The sequence below is a fragment of the Aptenodytes patagonicus genome, chromosome Z, assembly GCF_965638725.1.
Source record: "Aptenodytes patagonicus chromosome Z, bAptPat1.pri.cur, whole genome shotgun sequence".
NCBI lineage: Eukaryota > Metazoa > Chordata > Aves > Sphenisciformes > Spheniscidae > Aptenodytes > Aptenodytes patagonicus.
In genome coordinates, this window is record NC_134982.1 from 12,275,425 (window position 1) to 12,297,463 (window position 22,039).

The following is a 22,039-nucleotide window of genomic DNA, read 5'->3' on the forward strand; positions in this document are numbered from 1 at the left end:
TGGGGAGGAGGTAGGGGGCAGAGCCCAGGCAGGGGGTGCTGGGGGGTGCAGAGCCCCGGGAGGGGGCACGGGGGGGGGTGGGGGCAGAGCCTGGCCTGAGGACACTGGGGGGGATGTTGCTGCGGGGGGGGAGAGGCAAGGGGGGAGAGGGGAGTTATGGAGGGGGAGACCCCTCCGGAGCGCAGACCCAGCAGCAGGCACTGCTTCCGCCCCCCAAAGGGAGAGGAGTCCCCTGGTCCCCTGCCCCGGTGTGGGGGTGACACTGCGGGGGACCCGGGGTCCCCGGCCTCAGGGCCCTGCCCGCACTGGCGGGCAAGGGGGGGGCTGAAGGATGCACCTCACCGCCTTTCCTCAGGGACTGTCCCCACCTGCAGGGTGGCTCTGGCAGGCCACATGCCTCCCGTGTGCCCTGGGGAGAGGCCACCGTGCGTGGTCGGGGTCCAGAGTGGTGTCCTCCTGCCTGAGGTGCCCATGGAGAAGTCCCCATGCCACAGGGAGACACTGATGGCCATGACCGAGATGCCCCAGGAGACGTCAGCCTCAGCGGAGGTGCCCCAGGAGACGCTGTCGGCCACGGCCGAGCTGCCCGACGAGGCCCTGCCAGCCGCGCCCAGCACGGTGCCACCGGCTGAGGCTGGGAAGGATCCCTGCGGGGTCGAGCTGCCGCCCTGCTCTGGAAAGTGGAGGACTTGCCCCGGCGAGGTGCCCCCCATCGCACTTGCCGGTGCTGCCCGCCTCCCTGCAGACACCAGCAGAGCAGCCCGGCGGGTTGGTGCCTCTGGGGAGTTGCTTGATCCACAACTGGCAGGAGGAGGTAACTCCCAATGCCCCTCAAAATCTGCCCCACCGCATCCCATATGCTGATCCCCTGAAGCCCCCTGCTCCTGGGCAGCCCCCTCTCTTTAAATAGCCACCCTTGGCCGAGCTAGAGCTCCCTGGATGACCTTGAGCCCAGCGGGATGGAAAGGGGATGAAACTGGATAGCACAAAAGGCACGGGCAGGCACGTGGGGAGCGACAGCAAGGCTTTGGGAGCAAAGCTGGGAGCTCGCTGCTGGGGCAGCGGGAGCTGGGTGTTGCAGCCCATTGCAGGGATGTGGGGGTGCCTGCTTGGGCGAGCCAAGCTGGGGGGGACGACATGGGCCAAGCCACGCCACAGCCTGGGGACCCCATGGTTTGTTCAAGTGCCGTAAGAGCGCTTGCCCAGCCGTAGGGGCAGCCTGGGCACCCAGGGGGTCGGGGTGGCCGTACGAGGCCGGCTGACCCCTGGCAGGCAGGAGAGGTCAGCCCTGCCCAAGCTGCAGGTGACCCAGCTCCAGCTTTACCGGGGAGCCAGCTGGAAGGACCGTCCCCCCCTTTTTGCAGCTCGTGCCTCTGGGGCTGCTCCCAGGGCTTGTGTCGGGCACCTGCCTGCGTGGCATGGCCTTAGGTATGGGGCAGTGCCCCCAGATTGCGGACACTCAGTGGGAGGGGGTGACTCATCCCCACCTCCCAACCCTGCCCAGAGCCCCATGGGACTATCAAAAGCCTAAAAGCCAGGAGTGGGCATGGGGCACTGCAAGGGTGGGCTCCTGCCCCCCTCCCGCAGCCCCCACCATCCATCCCCAGAGAGCCACGAACCACCTGGACCCCGTGCCGGGGCGGGAGCCGGGCAGTGAGGGCTTCATCCACTGGCACGGCCACCACAGCCTGCTGGTCCACCAGGTCCTCTCCCGGCCCACCAACAGCACCATCACGAAGGACACCTACCACCCACCGCACAGGGCCCTGCTGCTGGGGCAAGGTGAGGCTGAGACACCCCCCCCCTCCCCCCGGGAGCCATGTGCCCCCCAAAAAGGCAGCGAGGGGATCTTAGCTGTGGGGCTGATGGCACCCTTCGCCCCCACAGGGCAGTGGGAGGCCACGCTGGAGTCCATGCTCTACCAGAAATACAGGCAAGCCTCCCCCCCTGGAGCCATGCCCTGGAGGAGGGGACCCTGCTGCGGGTGCCTGCCCGGGGTGGGGGGGACCCCAGAGCTGAGGGGTGTGGGGTCTGCTCTGCCAGCAGGAAGGAGATACTGGAGAAGATCTGTCCCCTCCCGGATGCCCACGGAGTCGGTCTCCACCACGCACCGAGACTACCATGCTGGGGGCTGCCAGTTCACACCACTGCCCACCACCCAGGTACAGCAGGGGACATCTCCCCCCCCCCCCAGCTTGCGGCAGCCCCCAGGGAGCCCGCAAGGCTCCCGTGTCCCCCCACCCCGGGCATGCTGTCCCCCCTGCCCACTGTCACATTGCTTCCACCTGCAGCCCCACAACTACTGCACAGAGCAGCCCTGCAGCTTCTGGCTGGAGCAAGCCCACAGCCTGCCTGTAAGCCCCCCAGCGCCCTGCCCTGCCGGCACCAGGGGGACTCGGCTGCTGACAGGGACCTCTCCACTTCCCTCCCCTCCAGGGTGTCACCAGCATCCGCAGCGAGGACAGTCCCTTTTGGAGGAACACAGCCTTCTCCACTCCCATCACCAAGAACCTAGAGCAGCCCCTGCCCTGTGCACCCCTAAGCAGCCGGCTCCAGCCCTGCAACCAATAAAGAACAGGGGGGCACAGGTGGTCCCAGCGTCCTTGCCGCCCCAGGGCTGTTCTCAGGCTGGGCATTTGGAGGGGGAGCACCGTGTCCCTGGCATCCCGGTCCCTGTGAGCCCATGCAGCGCAGGCGTGGGGACACCCTCCAGCCCCTCTGGAGTCACTGCTGCCCCAAAACATGCTATGGCCCCAAGCCTACCTCCTTGGGCACGGAGGGAGAGCCCCTGGCACAGCCCCATCCCCTGGGACGTGCCCTCTCCCGGCGCCCGCAGCGGGTGACACGCGGCCCCCATCCCCAGGCACAGGTGGGTTCCAGTAAGAGGCGACAGCGGCGCGGCCAGAGCATGAGCTCAGAGGAACGCACTGCAGCCCTCACGCCAAAGCAAACCCCGCCGCGGCGGCCCTGCCTTCCCAGCACCGCCCCGAGCCCTCGCCAGCCACCGCTGCAGCCACCCTGCACCGGCTCTCCGTGCCCGGACCCCCACCCCATGCTGCAGCCGGACCCCCGGGATACGATGCTCTGGGATGCTCCAGGCAGCCATCCCCAGCCTAGGCTGAGCTCAATGTTGGGGTCCCCCCTGGCCCCCCACCCCGCTTCGCGCTCCGGGGCAGAGCGAAGCAGAGGTCGGGGGACGGAGGGATTTGGGGAAGTTTGTATTTCAACAAAATAGTTTGCAGCGACTCCTATATTTACACCTGGGGGAGGGGGGGTATTTACATGACCCGGTGGGGCTATATACAGGAGAGGGGGAGATTGGAGAGTGGGGGAGCCGCGGCATTGAAGCCTGCCCTGGCTGAGGGGTTAGTCCCGGCAGGAGCCCCCATTTCCCCCCCCCGGGGAGGGGGGTGACATGGGCACAACTTCTGCCAGGGGCCGGGTACTAAAAAGAGATGGCAAAGTGCCCTGCGGGGCAGCCAGGCCCCGGGAGCGGCTCAGAGCCAGCTGAGCTGCGGGGGAGAGGGCAGGGGCAGCAGGACCCTGGAGGGTGGGGGGATACAGGGTCCCCCCCGGGCTGGATCGGGGCCGGTTCCCCCCCTCCAACAGAGGCTGCAGGGGGAGGTGGGCTTTGCTGGTGCCGATGGAGGGGGGCAGGTGGTGCCATGGCCACTGGTCCCCCGTGCCCGAGCCCTGCTGAAGCAGGGGGGCTGTGGTGGTGGTGGTGGGCTGCGGTGACGGGGGGCTGTTGGTGCATCCGGGGGGGCCAGGCGCTGGGAAGCATGGTGGCCCCATCGGGGTTGGGGGCTCTGCCACTGCCGCCGAGCTCAGATGACTTTGGGGTCTTTCCTCTCGCCCAGCAGCCAGTATGTCCGCATCTTCCCCTTGCCCTGGGGGGCGGAGGGGGGTGGTGAGACCCTCCCTGCCCCCGCCACTGCTCCTTGGGTGCCGTCCCCAGCACTGAGGGGGACAAGGGGTCCCAGCCCTGAACCCACCCACCCATTGCATGCCCCTGCAGCAGGAAGGGCTGGCACCCCACCAGGGTCCCCACGCCCTCACCTTCATCTCCACGTCCCCGCGCAGCTCCAGCTCGAAGCAGCCAAACTCATCCAGGACCTCCTTGGTGGTGGATGAGACATGGATCTTCAGGGCTGGGTGGCAGAGAGGGGCAAAAGGGACATGGCTGGGTCCGAGAGCGGGGCATGACCCGTGGCACCAGACCCCAGCTGCCGGCCCCATGGCTCACCCTGGCCGTTGGACTCCATGCGGGATGCAGTGTTCACCGTGTCCCCGAAGAGGCAGTACCGCGGCATCTTCAGACCCACGACTCCGGCACACACGGGACCTGCGGGCACAGAGATGCCCGGGGCTGCTGCAGGGTGGGCGGGCGAGCAGCCCCCAGCCGCGGTGCCGGCCAGCGCCGGGGCTCACCGGTGTGTACGCCGATGCGCAGGCGGAGCTGGTCGTTGGGCCGGTGCCGGATCTTGAAGGTTTTGACAGCCTCGAGCAGGGCCAGGGCCATGCGGACAATCTCGCGGGCGTGCAGCTTCCCGTTGCGCACCGGCAGCCCCGACACCACCATGTAGGCGTCCCCGATGGTCTCCACCTGCGGGGTGAGGGGGAGCCAGTACACCCCGGGCTCCTTGCTGCCCGCCTCACTGCGGGGGCCTGCGCTTGCTCACCCCCCCCCTCACCTTGTAGACGTCGAAGTTGTCGATGATGGCATCGAAGCAAGTGTAGAGATCGTTCAGCAGGGTCACGACCTGGATGGAGCAAGGGTGCGTTTGGGGCTGGGAGCAGGCATGTCCCCCCAGCCCCAGGGATGGCACTGCCAGGGTATGAGTCCCCCCACCAGCCCCGCAGGGGGGTTGCCCCCAAAGCCCTGCTCTCACCTGCATGGGGGTGCTCTCTGCTGAGAGGGCGGTGAAGCCCACAATGTCGCTGAAGTAGATGGTGACGCTGTCGAAAGCCTCGGCCTGCACCGTCTCCCCGCGCTTCAGCTGCTCTGCCACGGAGCTGGCGATCACAGGGGGGATGGTGGTGGGCTCCCACCCCAAACCCCCTGTTCCCCCTGCGTCCCTTGCCCTACGCTGGCATGGAGAGCTGGCAAGGGACCCCATGCTTGCACAGCAGTGGGTGCATGCTGACCCCATGCCAACCCCCAGACCCACACGCTCCCGTCTCTCCCCCTCTCACTGGGGCAGAATCTGGTAGAGGAGGTTCTCCGCCTTGCGTTTCTCCTCCAGGTAGGCCTGTGTCCGCTCCTCCACCAGCTTCTCCAGGTTGTTGGCGTACTGCTCCATGCGCGACAGCAGGTTGTCCAGGATGCTGGTGCTGCCCTCCCTGCCGGGATGCAGGTAGCTGGCACCATGGGAAGAGATGCCCCCCAACCACCGCCCCCATGACTGTCCCCGCTCCCGCCCAGGGCCACCTTCCCCGCTCGCCAGCCACCCACTTGTTGAATCTACGGATGAAGATCTTGATCTGGCTGAAATCGGGGCGCTCGGCCGGCTCCTGCGCCCAGCAGCGCTCCATCAGCACTGCCAGCTCCTCGCTGTGCACCCCAATGTCGATGGAGGGGCGGAAGAAGGGTTTCTGGCTGTTACGCACCTTCTGCACGATCTCTGCCGGGGGGTGGCCGACGGTGAGCACCGGACCTCCCCGGTGGGGATGGGACCGCCCCACACCCACCCTCCACCCTCACCTTTGGGGCTCAGGTCCATGCCCTCGATGTAGAAGGGGCCATTGCGCAGGGCGACCTCCTGCACGATGATGCCGAAGCTGTAGACATCAGCTTTCTGCATGCCTGGGGTGGGCAGGTGCCCCTTCTGCAGCAGCTCTGGGGCTGTCCACAGCTTCTCTGGTGGGACACGGACACGGGGTGGTGAGTCAGGGCCACTCCATCCCCCTGGTCCCCCGGTCCCCGGCGGTGGGCACTCACTGGCATAGAGGGCGTGCGTGTCCTCGCTGTCACAGGGTGAGCGGAAGCTGGCCAGCCCGTAGTCGGTGATCTTCAGCACGAAGCGGCTGTCCACCACGCAGTTGGATGACTTGAGGCTGCCGTGGTGGCCGATGATGCTATTGTGCAGGAAGGCCATTCCCTGGGACAGATGGACATTGTGAAGTTGGCATCCCTCAGGCGCCTCCCACAGCCCCTCATGCCCCTCACTTGGGTACCTTGACGATGTCGTTGATGAGGGAGTAGCGAAACATCCAGTCCAGGTTGATGCTCTCGTTCTCCAGGACGTCCTGGGGCAGCACATTGAGTGGACCCCACCAAGCACCCAGGGGATGGTGGCACCAGCACCAGCCTCACCGAGCACCCAGCTGCGGGAGGCTCCATGGCACCCACCCACTCCCCTCCACTGGCCTCTGATGCCTGCTTGGGCAGCTCTGCTGCAAGTCTTGTGGGGCTGTAGATGGCCACCAGCATCTACAGCCCTGTCCTCAACACCCAACCCAGCCCGGTCACCTGGAGTGCCCAAGTGTCACCCCCGGTGCCCCCAAACCCCCCTACCTGCAGGCTGCCCCGTGGGCAGTACTCGGTGACAATGCAGATGTTGGGGGGGTCGATGCATGCTCCGATGAAGCGGGTCAGGTGGTTGAACTGGATGTCCCGCATCTGGAGGTGGAAGCGGAGCCCAGATGGCACTGAGGTTGGGGGGGGGGGGGGGGGGGGGAATGCGCTGCTGCTCCCACCAGCCCCCTCCACTGCCACAACTGGCCCCTGCACCCCCAGGCAGGGTGCCCAAACCTACGTGTTTCAGCTCAAAGAGCACCTGCCGCGTCAGCTCGATGCGCTTCTTGTTGATATGCTTGATGGCCACCACGTTGCCCTGGGGTGCCAGGAAGGGGGAAGAGGTCAGCGCCCGCTGGGCAGATTTGGGGAGGGGAGGAAGGTGCCAGCATCCCATAGGGCAGGGGTGCAGCCAAGGGGGAGCACCCCAACAGGGTTGGGAGGTTTCGGGGGGAGGGCCCAGCTCCCCACCTGCCACACTGACCTTGAAGTGGCCGGTGTTGGCGAAGATCTGGTACTTGCCGTGGGTGGTCATCAGGGAGCCGTAGCTGGAGCCACGCTGCGGGGAAGGAGGGGGTTAGGGGTGGGGACCCCAAGGCAGGGGGTGACAGGCACCAACGGAGCAGGGCAGGGACACCCAGGGGTGTGCAGGAGATGGTGCAGGACGAGCTCTGAAGGGTCAGGACAAGCTCTGCATGCTCTGTAGGGAGGGTGAAGCCTATAGGGTGAGGTATGGTGCACTGCAGGGGATGTAGGGGGGTGTAGGGGATGGAGGGCGACGTAGGGGCTTAACAAGGTATGGTGCTCTGTAGGGGATCAGGGCTGTGCAGGGGGTGGATCAAGCGTGGCTCTGGAGGGGATGGAGGGTCATGCAGGGGATGGATGAAGTGTGGCTCTATAGGGGTTGGAGAGCTATGTAGGGAGGGAGGGCTGTGTAGGGGATGGATGCAATGGGGCTGTGGCTCTGTAGGGGACGGAGGGCCGTGTAGGGAATCAACAAGGGAGGAGCGTCGTGCAGGGAGGGAGGGAGGCGCAGGGGCAGGGGCAGGAGGAGGGTGGTGCCCTGGGACTGGCAGCTCTCACCAGGGACAGGGTGAGCCGGCTGCCTGCTGCCTTGTGGTACCGGTCGGGGCTCCCGAATTGCAGCTCGTCCCAGCGGATCCTCCAGAGCATGCTGGCAAGCTCCTTCTCCAGCATCAGCTTCCTGGGGGGCACACTGGGGTCAGGCCCCCATATCACCCCACCCTGCCCGCCCCCCCCAACAGGCTGAGGGGTGCCCGGTGCCCAGGCAGAGGCTTTCCCAGCCCCGACTGACCTGAAGATGAGGAAGCTGGAGATACCAAACATGACGAAGGTGAGGCCGGTGCCCAAAGCCACGATGGCCAGCATGGAGAGGGGGGCTGCTGGCATGAGGGGGTATCAGTGTGGCCTGACTGGCCACGGGTACCAGGTTCCCATGCACCCACAGGGAAGGGTGCTGGGGACCGAGGGATGTGGGAACCTGGTGTACCCACTTTTATCGCAGGAGGGGTCATCCACATCGAAGACGCAGGGCGGATTGTCCAAAGGGGGGGCCCCTTTCACCCAGGGGATGGGTCGTCCCAGCCAGTGGATCTGCTTCTCCACACCTGAATAGTGTCCCACCACCTACGGCAGAGAGAGCTGAGACCCCCCCAGCCCCCAGCATCCCATCCCCCAGCCCCGGCTGCCGGCAGCATCCCGGTGCCGGCCCCCACCTCGTACTGCCCGCTCTCGGGGTCACCCATGGCCCATAGGTTGAAGTCGGTGTCCCGGTCATTGTTGCTGTCCATGCTCACCAGCCCCGTCACCCCTGCGGGCAAGAGAGACCCAGGTGGGACAGGGACCGGGTACGCCGCCCCCGTGACAACCCTGTCCCGGCCACCCCCATCCTATCCTTACCCTGGAACTTGCGGTCCCGCATCTTCTCGATGATGTGGGTGGCGTTTTTCTTGGAGCCACCCTCCCGCAGGGTCTCGTTCAGCACCATGGCGTACAGCAGCATCCCATCATAGAAACACCCCGCCACCAGGTTCATCTGCCGGGGGAGACCTCAGCGCACCTGTGGCCACGGGCACAGGGGTACCCCGGCCACAAGACCCCCACACCAGGGCCATGCACCCACCCACGGCTCCACAGTCCCACATGGGGGCCACACTCGCACCCACGGCTCCATAACCCCACACCAGGGTCACGCACCTACCCTGTGGGGATGGCACTGCCTGTGGCTGTTGCCACCAGGGATGGCCCCTCTGGCACTGCCCATGGCCGTGTCCCACCCTCTGCACCCTGGTGAGGTGCCACAGCCCCATGGGGAGGGTCCCCACTGCCCCATCATGCAGGGTGACTCGCTCACCAGGGAGTAGTTGAGCTGCACGCCAAATTTCTGCTTGGCTCGCAGGATGAGCTGGGTTTGGAAGTGCTGGTACTCGGGGTTTTGGGGCTCATGGTAGGTGATCACCAGCACCATCTGTAACCGAGCACAGCACCCCGCTTCATGCACCGGGGCCAGGCTGGTCAGGTCCCCATCCCTGTCCCCAGGCAGGCAGGTGCAGCTCACCTGGAAAGCCTCGCGCAGCCCTGAGTCCTGGCCTGGGCTCTGCTGCCAGGGCTTGAAGGGGTCACGGGCAGAGTCGCCCCGCAGGCTCTCCCCGAAGACGTCCAGGTAGAAGAAGACGTAGTCGCCATTGGTGAGATTCTCCCGCTGCGCCAGCTGCATGATCTGCCGCAGCATCTCCGGCGGCCCACAGAGATACACCACTGCTGGCAAGACGCAGGGCGTCAGGGGGACGATGCCACCCCACCGAGGGCACCCCGCTCAGGCATGGGGTGGGATGCTTTCCCTTGGGGCGACGGGGCAGAGCAACCCCGGGGGCACACTCAGCGGCTGCAAGGAGGATGGAGCAGGCAGATGGGGCAGTGCTCGGCTCACTGCCTTCTCATGCCACATGCCCCATGGCCACAGAGCCCACTCAGCCCCACCGCCCTCGCTGGCCCTGACCCACTCTTGCCCCATCAGCCACCTTGGGCTGAAGGGGGAAAGAAGAACAGGGGAACCCTTGCTCCAAAATATCAGGCAGACACCCCATGCACAGACCGCACACACCCTGCTCCAGCACCCATGCACACTCTGCTCCAGCAAAAGCCACCCAGGGGATGTCGCGCCTGGCATCAGCTCCCCCGCTGCTCCCCGCCAGCCCCAGCCAGGGGACCGGGGGGGACGGGAGAGGCATCGGGGCTGTACGCCGGAGGCCCCTGGGGAACAGACAAACCCATGTTTGGGTTCGTGGCCGGCCGGCCGTGCGGCAGGAATGCGCAGGTTCCCGGATTCCAGCACCTTCGGCGGCCGCCGGCGCTAATTGGAAACAGAGCATCTCGCTGGTGCGACCCACGCGGCAAGGGGGTGCCCGGGCCCCGGCCCTGGCCGGCCGCCCCGCGTGCCCCCACCCGCTGCTGGGGGCTCGGCCAGCCCCGATGGGATGCCCAGCCAGGTGCTGCGTGGGGACAGCGTGGGGCTGGCATAGGGCACCACGGGCCGTGGGGACGGGCACCCGAGAGTGTCCGAAACCCCCCCGAGCAGGGGCCCTCTTTGCCCTTGCTGAGGATCCTGCCACTGCCTCCTCCCTCCCCCCGGAAAACCAGGGCCCCCGCTCCAGCCAGCCTGGCTGGGAACCCGGGATTGAGCAACAGAGGAGGCGGCGGCGGCGGGTGCTGGAGGAATGTCACGCTTGGGCGCTGGCCCCGGCGCGCAGCCCTTCTGCATGGGGCCCAGCGCCCCAGCCAGATCCAGAGCGCAGGGAGGGCTGGGGACAGCAAGGAAGCCCCACGCCCTGGGATGGGGTCCCTGCTGCTGGAGGGCATCCGGCCATGCAGGCAGCAGGGCTGACAGGGTCACCCACGGGGGCAGCGAGGCAGCCCATGGGTGGGAGAAGAAACCCAGCACAGCCACCCTGGGCACGGGAAACTCACAGCGATGTGGGGAGCTGCTCCTGGGCACGGGGGAGAGGGAAATCGCAGCAGCTTGGACTGTGCATGGGCAAAAGCCCGTTTCAGGGTCTGAAATGGTTTCCCTCTGAGTGCCGCAATACCTCAAATAAACACTCTTGGCTTCCCCACTTCACTAGTCCCGCACCCAGAAACGTACCGTCCCCAAATTTCTCGGCCAGGATGGGCGGCTCAGCATCTCCCCGGCACGCAGAGGCTGAGGGTCCCCCCATGGGGGGACCCAGCATGGGACCCTCCCCATCCCATTGCACGCACCAGGAAAAGGCAGCCCGCAGCACTGCACGGGCTGGGGAGCCACAACAGCTGGTGGCAGATGGTGGGACACCCCAGGCAGCCAGCCCCCACGGCAGCAGCGGCAAAAGCCTGCCTGGTCAAAGGCCACCGAGCGAGGGGATCGATGGCGCCTGGACGGCTCCCCGGGGACAGGTTGCAGGAGCCGCGCAGAAGGGAAGGGTCAATGCTCGGGGCTATCCGTGACGCTGGCAGCTGCCTCCAGCTGGCAGCCTCCTGCCTGGCCAGCAGCACCCCTGCCTACTCACGCACCCCCCTGGGGGTCGGTGAATGGCCAAAGGCAGCCTCAGCATCATTGAGGACAAGGGGAACGGGGTCCTGCAAGGCTGGAGAGCATACAGCCCCCAGACATTTATGTAAGGGCGTACCCGTGATGCAGGAGGCAGAGTGCACAGTCCTGGGGGACAGGCAGGACCCCGAGCGTGCAGACAGGGTGGCAGGATGCTGCCTGACTCCTGCATGATGGAAGATAACGCCTAAAGTGAGGGCGAATCCCGGTTTCGGGCAGCAAATCCCTGCAAATCCCAGTTTCGAGCAGTCCCACCAGCGCAGGGCACTTGCAGCACAGAGACCCTCGCCCCAGCCAAGCGGCCGTCCCAGGCCCAGGGGGATTGCAGGGGTCAGGACCAAATGCGCTCCCCTCCCAGCAGCAGCACCTGGCCATCTCCCCAGGCATGGGACCTGGGCTTTGCAGGCAGATGCTCCGGTAATTCCCTCAACCACAGCCCTAATTATATCAGCGCTTTTTCAAGTGGCAGGAGAGACGTGGGCCTTTGCACGTCGCCCAGGCACCGGTGAGAGAGGCAATGGGGAAGTGCAAGGCAGCCATACACGGGACAGGACAATGCACCCACATCCCTCCGTGCCCACTCTTTAGAGCCGTGAATGTTGGGCATCAGCAGCTTCGGGGGCACGTGGCGGGGCAGGCAAGCGGCTTTCGGTTTAGCAAACTCCTGCCCCACCACCTGGGAGAAGGAAGGTGACGCCAAGAGGGATGACATGTGGTGCCATTGCAGGGCATGGACATGGATGTGGCTGTGGCAGAAGTTCCTGCTTCCCTCTCCATGCCATGCCACGCAGGGGTGGGCACTCCTTGCAGGCTCCCCACTGCCTGCCCCACACCCCTGGGTTAGGAAAGCATCTAACATCAGTATCACAGCCCTGAGCACCCATCCTCTTGGGGCATCCATCCCCTTGGGGCCAAGCACTCAGCCCCATACCCTGCCCCCATCTCTGGGCTCTGGCCAGAGGGGCCCAGACCCCCCTGCATCCTGGTTCAGAGGGCCCTCAGGTCTCTGCCCACGCCTGGCCTCCTCCCCTGGCCCCCGGCAGCCACAACCCCCTGCCTGCACCAGGAGGGATCGATTCCCATCAGGGTGATTTACAGCACCAAGCCGGAAACATTGATGGGAATTGCTGATTTTAGCCTTTTTCCCTGCATGGCCCCCATCCCACATGAGGATCCACACCCCACGGCTGGTCGCGGCACACCAGGGACTCTCCATCCCAGCCCCTTGGCCAAGCAAATGAGAGGGGCAGCCACAAACTGCTCAGCTCCTGCAGCCCACCGTGGGATGCCTAGCCCCCTGGACCCAGCCCCACCAGCCTTAGTCTCAGGGGAATCTGGTCCAGCACCCCAAAGCACCCCGGTCACGTGCCCCAGCCTCGTCCCACACAGCCTCAGCCATGTCTCCTGCTGGCCCATCTGTCTCCACTCATCCCGGCTCAATGTCCTTCTTAATGACACAGCATCTCAGGATCCATTAAGAAGCATCGCGGAGTGGCTGGCTCCGGGATCAATATACCCCGCTCATCAATAATGAAAGAGCATCAGGCTGCCCTTGCTCTCCAGCTGCCTCTGTAAGCCCCTCCATTTCCTCCCGCTCCCGATATAGCCGCTCTCCTGGGGCGCTCACAAGGCACCAAATTGATTTATCCCTCCATCAGCAGGGTGGGGCCATCCCCAGCCCGGTCCCTGGGGCACAGGGGGGACGAGCGCAGCCCGGGGCACCCAGGTGCCAGGCTGGGGGGGCTCTGCCCGAGCATGGCACGGCTGCCTCAGCGTGTCAGCACCAGGCTGCTCTGGGCATGTAACCACAGCTGGCACTGCCCTTCAGACGGCCACGTCCACACCATCACCTTCAGCCTCCAAGGAGGCAGCTGGGTCCTGTCTGTCCCTGGGGTCGCCCTGATCCTGCTAACGCAGAGGGTAGGGTGGCCCCAGCGCCCCTCATACCACGCGTCTCACGAAGGTGAGGGTCCGGCCCAGCTCTCCCCTGGCACAGGGTGACTGGGCTGGGGGGCAGGGAGGGCAACCCCATGGCCCCCCCACCCTCCCCTGGACCCCCCCCACTGGCAACAGGGTGGCCCGGGGGTCTTGGGTCCTGCCTTATCCCCTGTGCACCCACCTCCCTGTGCAGGTCCCACTGCTCCCCTAGCCCCACCATGACAAAATGTGCCCACCCCTTGCTGCACCCTACATACAGCCTGCTTTGCCCACCCCTCCCCGTGCCCCACATGGGACCCACTGTGCCCTCAGCCCATCCTCATGCCCCACATGTGTCCCACTGCGCTCCTAGCCCCTCCCTGTGCCCCACACGGGTCCCACTGTGTCCTTGGCCCCTCGCTGTGCCCCACATGGGTCCCATTGTGTCCGTGGCCCCTCACTGCACCCCACACAGGTCCCGCTGTGTCCTCAGACTCTCACGGTGCCCCACAAAGGTGCCACTGTTTCCTTGGCCTGTTGCTGTGCCCCACATGGATCGCACTGTCTCCCAGTCCCCTTGCTGTGCCCCACACGGATCTCACTGCCCTTAGCCCCTTGCTGTGCACTACATGGATCTCAGTGGCCCCCTGACCGCTTGCTGTGCCCTAGACGGGTCCCTCTGCTCCCCTGGCCCCTTGCTGTGCCCCACATGGGTCCCACTGTGCTCCCGGTCCCTCGCTGTATCCTGCACGGGTCCCATTGCGTCCCCTTTCCGTTGCTGCACCCCAGACAGGTCCGACCGCACCCCCAAACCCTTGCTGTACCCTATGTGTGCCACACAGCACCCCCGCCCCCCCCACTGTGCTCCAGACAGGTCCCACCGCACCCCTGTCCCCTCACTGTGCCCCACACAGACCCCACCGCATCCTCAGCCCCTCGCCGCGCCCCACGGAGGATTTTGCCTTCTCCCCTCCCCGAGCCCTGCGCAGTTCCCCCGCGGGGAGCCCCCGCCGCGGCCCCCCCCCCCCCCCGGGCGCTCAGCCATGTCCCGCGCGGGGTCTCCCCACGCCCTCCCCCCCTCCCCCCCCCACGCCGCGCCGCCCCACGCACCGCGCCCGTTGGCCTTGATGAAGTGCACGGCGGTGTCGGGGCCGCCCTCGTCGGGGGAGTAGATGTGGTGGCGCACGGTGAGGTTGCTGCCGTCCTGCAGCTCCTGGTAGACACCCTCGACGGTGAAGTAGTAGGGTCGGTCGTCGGTCTTGCGGTCCACGTAGAGGAGGACGGCGCGGGCGCTCCAGTTGAAGTGGGCGTGGAGGTGGGAGACGAAGGCACCCAATTTGGGGGCCGAGGGCCCGGTACGCACCGTCGTGCTGTAATGCTCCCGTTTGCGGCTGAAGCCGGCCGCCACCGCCCCGCCGGTGATGAGCGGCAGCCGCCAGTGCGAGGCGAAGCGCCCCACGGAAGCGGCCGGGTAGACGCAGCCCGGCCCGAAAAGGACGTCGGGGTCGTGGTAGAGCTTCAGGTCCACGGCGTTGAGCGGTGCCACGTACTCGGAGCAAGCGCCCTCCAGCTCCGAGCTCATGAACTCGACGCGCACCGAGAAGGGCCGCGGCAACAGCGGCGGCTCGCCCCGCTCCAGCGCTTCCAGCGCCAGGCTCAGCGCCGGCCCCACGCGCGGCCAAGCCCACGCGTAGCTCACGTTGCGCTCCGGCAGCACCACCGCCACCGTCAAGTTGGCGACCGCCCCGTCGGGGGTCGCCGCCCGCCGCCCTCCTCCTCCTCCTCCTCCTCCTCCTCCCGCCGCCGCCGCCGCCGCCGGCACCAGCAGCGCCGCCGGCAGCAGCAGCAGCAGCGGCAGCCGCGGAGCCATGGGCCGCGCTGGCTCCTCCGCCCCGGCCGCCGCCCGCGGCTCCTGCGCCCCCGCCGCGCCCCCGCCCCGCCGCCTGCGCCCTCCCCCGGGCGGCACCGCCCCGGGCCGGCCAGCGCCCTCTGCCGCCGCTCCCCGCCCGGCCGGACGGCACGGGGATGGGCGGCACCCCGGGGGAGGCGGCGGGGTGTGTGTGGGGGTGTGTGTGTGTGTCCAGAGAGGGGGGCTGGGGAGGGGGCTGGTGGGATGGGGACGCTCCGGCTCTGGAGGGGTGCTCGCCTTCTGGGTGTCCCCGGTGGAGGGGTCGGGGAGGGGCTCTGGGGTCCTCAGCGGGGGGGGGGTGGGGAGGGGGCTCTCCAGGCCTGGCAGCCCCTGGTGGGCAGGGATCGAGGAAGGGAGCCTGGGTTCTGGGGGGGTCCCAGTGGGAGAGGGCGTCCGGGTTCAGGGTGTCCCCAGTGGGGGGGGACTGAGGAAGGGGTACCTCGGTTCTGGGGAGGTCCAGTGAGGAGGGGTTGGGAAGGGGCATCTGGGTTCTGGGGTGCCCCACTGGCTGGGGATTGAGCAGGGGGCACCCCGTCCTGAGGGTCTCCACCAGGGGTTGGGGAAGGCCCTGGGCAATGGGGTGCAAGGGGGGGTGTGTGATGGGGCCTTGGCAAAGGGGTGCCCTGGGGAGGGGTGTCCCCCCTGGGGGGGCGTGAGGAGGTACACGGCTGTGGGGTGCAGCCAGCTGATAGGGGAGGAGACATCCAGTGCCCTGGGTGTGGGTATCCCCACTGGGGGCAGGGGGTAAGGTTGTGGAGGTCCCTGGGGATTTGGGGTGCAGGGGGGCAATTGAGGAGTCGGGCCCTGAGAAGCGGGATGTCCTGGGGATCCAGGTGTCCCTGCTGCCCGTCCCTGCTGCCCGTCCCTGCTCAACACATGGCCTGGCTGGGGGAGGGGGCAAGTGGGGGGAGCTGAGGGCAAGGGATGCTGGGGGGGGGGGGCTGGAGGCAGTGGGCATGTCACCAGTGCAGGTTTTAAGGCTCCAACCCCTGTGCTGTGGGGCGCAGGCCTGTGAGGTGGTGGGGTAGGGAGGTGGGGGGATGTGAGGGGAGCAGAGGGGCCGGAACCCAGCCGATGGAGCACAGGGTAGCACACTGGGGGCAAGGGCTGGCTATGGGGCAGGGAGCCCCACACAACCCCCCGGGACGCCGTGGGTCTGCCGGGACGCCGTGGGTCTGGGATAACCCGCGCAGAGCGGGGCTGCTAGTCCTCCCCCAGGATTTGGGGAAGGACCCGAGGGGATGCCAGCCCCGGCTGCCATGGGGGGCTGCCCCAGCTCGGGGGGACACAGAAGTGCCCTGTGTTTGCAGGGGGGGCCTCGGTGGGGCAGGGGGTGCTCAGTGGGGGCAGCATGCCTGCGGTGCATTCCTTGCATTCCCAGCCTGCTGCTTGTTCCCATCGAGCAGGGGGGGTGTGTGTGTGGGGGTGTGTGGGGGTGTTGCCAGCCCCAGCCCCAGGGCTCAAAGCTATGGGGGGCAGCATGCGTGTGTGGGGCACAGGGGGCAGCGCAGGGGGAGCCCAGTGGCTGCACGGGGACCCCGCGGGTCTTGCTGGTACTGCCGACCCTGCAAGGTCCTGCAGGGATCGGATGTGTGAGGGATACTGCACTGAGCGGCGGGCAGGGGGTCCCTCTCCCCTCCTGGGATTTGGGGAAGGCCACCAGAGCTGCCTGTGCAGAGCTGCAGGCATGGCACCCCCGGGTCCCCTGGCACAGGTCCCTTCGCAGCTGGGGCTGCCAGGAATCACAGCCCCTCTCGCTGTCCCTGCCGGTGCCACTGCAGGTGTCCCCATCGTGAGTGACATGTTCTTCCCATCGTTGCGGGGTTGCGGAGCTCGGCTCACCCAGCCCGGTATAACCTGAGCTGGGGGGATTGGGTTGCTGGCTATAAATACGCTGGTCCGGTCACGGCACAGAGCTGACAGTGGTGCCTGAGCCGAAGGACAGCGCTGCCACAGGATGGTGAAATCCAACCGGCAGCGAATACAGGCGAGAAGGGAGAAGCTGGGAAGGTCTGGAAGAGCTTCCCCATGGGGCATGAGGCTGGGCAAGGTGATGGTCCCACCAGGGACCACAGCCTCTGCAAAATCACCCCTGCTGCTGGGGCTTCACGGCGCACCGATGGTGCCTGGCTCTGTGCCCCCCGTGTGCCCCCACGCCGGGCAGTCTAGCTCAGGGGCTTGTGTCCCGAGCCACGTTGGCATCTCCGAGCCTTGGGCTGGGCTCACTCGGTGGCACGGGCCAGGGTGCACTGTGGGGCAAAGGGGCTGGCAGCACCCTGGGTGGGAAAAGCCTTCTCTGACCTGTGTCCCCTCCCTGCCTGCAGCGCGGGCAGGGAGCGGGCAGCGAGTCACTTTTGTCTGGGAGGTGGTGATGCTCTCGCAGGACCTGCCGTGGGCAGGATGCAGCCAGCGGAGGCAACAACCCTGGCAAATTCAAAAAAAAAAAAAGAGATGTGAGGGGAAAAAGCAGAGGGGGGCGGAGGGAGCGTGCAGGAGCCTGGGGGGACTTGCCGCAGGTGGGATGGGGTGCATGGGGTGCCCTGTGGTGGGGGGCACTGGGTGCCGGGGCACCCCGTGTTTGCGTGTGCATGCCAGCAGAGGGGGCCCGGTCACCACCGCCTGTACACTGTACACCATACACTGCGCACCGTACACCCCTACAACCAGGGACACTGGCTACAACCTACCGGCTGCGCCCGCTGCCACTCGGACATCCAGGCAGTCGGAGGGCACGTGGGGCAGCTGCCCTGGCTCTGCGTCCCTTGTGTGACCAGGGCATCCCCCCACAAACGCACACTGGGGAGAGGAGCCGAGGTGGGGATGGGGTCTTGTGGGGCTCGGTACGCTTGCTCCTCTCCAGCCTGCTCCCCGGGGCGCGTGGGGCTGGGGCTCACCGTGCTTTAGGGTTTCTGTAACTCTGTCTCGCTTTCCCTGTCCCATGGTCTCACACCGAGTTTTAGTCTTTCTGCACTCGGCATTCCAGGTCTCGGAGATGACAAGTTTTCTTTCCATGGGGCTGTGCCCAGCACCCTGGTCCTGGTGGTCCACGGCAGTCTGTGGCAGTCTGTGGTGGTTCATGGAAGTCCATGGTGGTCTGTGGTGGTCCATGGTAGTCTGTGGTCATCCACGGCAGTCCACGAAGGTCCATGACGGTCTATGGTGAACTGTGGTGGCCCATGGTGGAGTGTGGCCATCCATGACAGTCCACGGTGGCCCATGGTAGTCCCTGGCAGTCCTCACACTGCACCAGAGCATGGTGGGTACCAAGGGCACAGTTGTGCCTGCCTACCCAGGGGTGCTCATGCCCATGAGATTCCCATCTTGTTTTCCAGGTTCCCATCAGGTGAAACCAAGCCCCAGGTCCCCATAGCTGATGATTGTTTAATTGCTAAAAAATGTTTTTCCACCTCCTGGAGCACAGCAATGCTAGCTAGTGGGCTGCAGGGCCCTGCCAAGCGCCTTCACCTCCACCGAGAGTGGGGCCAGAAACCTGTCAACCTCAGGAGGTGGCTGTAAAGAGCATGGCAGGCACCACAAGTGGGTGCCGCGGCATGGTCGGCTCCGTCGGGGCCGGCTGGAGGAGCCATGCGGGGCACGGCTGTGCTGGGGCGCGTACGTCACTGGAGCACCCCTGGTGCTGCAGGAGCCCAGCACCTCCAAAGGCCACCCCACCCCAAATGGGAGAGGAACATCTCCAGGTTGGGGAGGCTTTGGCCAGGTGGGGACGTGACACATGGGGACGGGTGCAGGCACGCAGGGCGACCTTTGCACGTATGGGCTTCCTGTGCTCCTGCTGTCCAGGAAACCTGAAGGGCTCCTTGTCTGGGTTGGGAGTTTGTGTGCCAACACCAGAAAAAATGGAGCAGAGGCAAATGTTTTAAAGGGAAAAATGTGGCTAATGCAGCAGCTATGTTGTCCCCCCCCGGTTCAGGGTAGGGGCTATCCCAGCGTGTCCATGGGTTCAGTCCTCAGCACCTGCGCCCCTCTGTGCCCCAGACCCATGGCAGGGCCCTGTGAGTGTCCTTGTAGGGCACCAGGACAGGACGTGTCACCCACCACCCCCCCCACCACCACCCCCCCCGCCAGGTGGACGCTGCCCATGCTGAGCTGGGGGCACCAACTGCGTTTCTTTCCCCTCCATCTGCTCCAGGACCCTCAGGCTGGGTACGAGGGGTCCTGGCCCCGTGCCCAGGTGGTCTCTTCCACCATGAAGCCACCAGGCATCCGTGGCTTTTCCTGTAGGGTGTCCCTAAAGCAGGGCAGCACCCCAGGGTGCTCCCGTGGGTGCCAGCCAACAGCCCCTGATGCACCAGGGCGATGCAAGGTGCAGGGGGGCTTATGGCTGGAGCAGGGGATCTGTCTTTCTGATCCCAGAGAGAGGCCGGAGAAGATCTGCGGGATCCATCCAGGACCCAGAAAGCCCCAGTGCTTCCTGGGGCTCTCCCTGTCCCTGCATCCCACTGAAGCATAGTGCCCAGGACAGGTCTGGGAGCACCCAGGGGTGCTCCCCAGCACGTCCCAGAGCAGTTACACGCCGGGGTCAGTGATGGCATGCCGCTGCTGTGGCAAACTCCCCTCCACTGGGGAGCTGCCCTGGACGGCTTCTCTGTCACGGGGTGCCCAGACCCCTGACCTCCCCAGCAAGTCCCCGGGCCCGACAGGCATGTGGCACTTTTTTGGCCAGCGTGGCTCCTGCATGGCCCAGGAATGATCTCCCAGGGTTATTTCTGACTCACAGGACAGGAAACGTTTCGGGGTTTAAGCCGAGCTGAATAATGTGCTCATTTCCTTGTGCCGACTACAAAGCACCTGCTCCAGGGGATTTATGGAGTGCCGGCCTCTCGCACTCGCTGCGCGGCTGCCCGCCCGGATGTTTTTATTTTCCTGGGATGGCCAGCAAGTGCCAAGGCCTGTTTTCCTAAACACCCTGCACCACCCTGGCACGTTTCCCTCGAGGGGAGCCCGGACAGAGCCACGGGCAGCAGCACACCTCGGGTGCTGGGGTACCGGGGATGCCGGGGTGCTGGGGTGCCAGGGTGGGTGCCAGCACCCTGCCAGGGCTGAGGGCAGTGGGGATGCGTGGCTAACCCACTGGTGCCAAAACCTGGCCTGGCACAGAGCAGCCGCAACTGGGATAAACGTCCTGGGAGAGTGCCAAAGGATGGTGGAGAGGGATGGAGCGTAGGGACAAGCAAGGGAGAATGAGACCATGTGAGAGCGGGCAAGAGGGCAAGGGAGCCTGAGGGAGCCATGGCGTGGGGCTGCCCAGACTGTGGAGCCCTGCCTGCCACCGGCTGCGGGGAGGAGGCACCCAGCCAGGGATGGGCAGAGCCCATCCCACAGCTGGGGACCCACAGACACCATCCCACAGCAGACCCTGTCCCATGGCTTGGGATCCATGGACACCATCCCATGACAGACCCCATCCCACAGCTGGGGACCCACAGACGCCGTCCCATGGGAGACCCATCCATCCCACGGCTGGGGACCCACAGGCACCATCCGACCTGGGCTTGTAGAGCCCCTGCAAAACACTGCGCCCAACCCATGGGGTGGAAACTGCTCTCCCCTGTGAGGAGGGCTGGGGTGTGAGTGCTGAGGCTGGGGACACCCATGGGACACACAGGGCATGCCAGCACGCCTCCCAGCCCATACTCCTCCAGCAGCACCGAGCTCCATCCAGCAGGCAGCCAGCCTGCAGAGTGAGGTGACATCAAGATTTTCATCATGTCCCCTCTGCTTTGCCCCCTTTCTGGAGCAACAGCGTCATTGCTTTAATCCTGGTGGGGTCAGCTCTGATCCCACCCATAGTTTCAGCCACCGGGAGCTATCCCATGTGGTTTACCATCTGCAGGAGGAAAGATGGAGTGATCTGTCTGTCATTCCCTGCGTAGCCCTTTGTCCTCTCCTGTCCCCCTTCCCGGCTCCTGGTTGCCCAGCTCTCTCTGACCCCCCTACTCACCTTTTCCTGGAGTCCAGCTGCTCCGATAAGCATTGAGTGTTCAGATGAGCAGACATGGCTCAGAGCTGGCATCTGCCTGCATGCTGCCTGCACCCTGCCTGCACCCTGCCCCGGTGCCCTGGGGACTCCGTGGCTTGAAGCATCTCCAAGGCGCTGGGCAAGGAGAGGTGCCCACATCCCGCAGACGCCCCAGCACCCAAGGCAGCACCAGGATCCAGCTGGGGCAGCTCGGCCCAGTGATAAGTTAGGGTTGGGGTTTTTTTTGGTTTGTTTTTTTTTTTTTTGCTGTTTAGAGAGAAAATAAAGCACTTGTGGGGAGCAGGAGCCAAGCTCCCCAGTGCCTAAAACAGCAATCGCAGCACTTCCTCGGATTTATGGTGTTTGCTTTCACAATGCCAGCCGGGATCCTGTTTGCTTCCTGCTCTGCAGCTGCAGTCCCAGCTGAAGGCTCAGGAGATTCAGGTTTTATAACACTGCTGGATCCTGCCGATGGCAACTTGTCCAGCATCGTTTACTACCCCCGTGCCTCCTGCGGGGCTGGGGTGGGCAGCACCCACCAGCTTGGATGCTCGCTATTGCCCATCCACAGAGTTCCATCCCCCGGCACCGAAGGCTTGAACAGCAGCTCTGCAGAGGGAGCACCCAACCTCTGCTGGGAGAGGAGGCCAGCAATGCTGTGCCCTCGATGGGATGCAGCACCCAGCTCTTCTCGGGCACAGCTACAATCCGAGACCCCGGCCAGGCAGGAGCAGCTGGGTCCTGCCGGGGGGATGCTGAGGCACGGATGTGACCTCCCGCGGGGTCCTGGGATGCTCAAGGGTGGTGACTGCTCCTCACCGGCATGCCTGGACATGCAGTCAGTCCCTGCTGTTGGCCTCTGCCTGATAAACCAAAGTGACTGAATGTACAGCGAGGCACTTCTTCCAGCCCCTACGTCCCTTCTGTGGCTCTTCCCCGGGTCTCAGTTGTCCCCCTGAGATGTGAGCACCAAAACCAGCTGCTCCCTTTCACTCTCTGGGGCAAAACTTCCTCTGGGATGCACCAGCTAGCGTAGCTGAAGAGGCTGTCAGCTCCTCCAGCCACAGCTTCCCTTGGGTACCCAAGCCGAAACTCTCCAGCATCGAGTCCAGC

The 22,039-nt window shown here is 65.8% G+C and overlaps 1 protein-coding gene across 1 annotated transcript; it reads right to left on the minus strand.

The window, feature by feature from the left end:
* Positions 1–3,397: 3,397 nt before the first annotated feature.
* Positions 3,398–14,907, minus strand: LOC143172947 (atrial natriuretic peptide receptor 2-like). Its single transcript, XM_076362858.1, has 22 exons — positions 14,148–14,907; positions 9,096–9,295; positions 8,892–9,005; positions 8,438–8,573; positions 8,254–8,348; positions 8,032–8,164; positions 7,833–7,917; positions 7,601–7,721; positions 7,002–7,076; positions 6,759–6,836; positions 6,518–6,622; positions 6,178–6,249; positions 5,942–6,101; positions 5,705–5,860; positions 5,456–5,624; positions 5,197–5,343; positions 4,893–5,016; positions 4,695–4,763; positions 4,432–4,606; positions 4,247–4,345; positions 4,060–4,151; positions 3,398–3,890 (listed from the first exon to the last, which is right to left on the minus strand). Exons 1-22 carry the CDS (start codon positions 14,905–14,907, stop codon positions 3,828–3,830), a joined length of 3,228 nt encoding a protein of 1,075 aa, XP_076218973.1. The 3' UTR covers positions 3,398–3,827.
* Between the last annotated feature and the right edge of the window lie 7,132 nt (positions 14,908–22,039).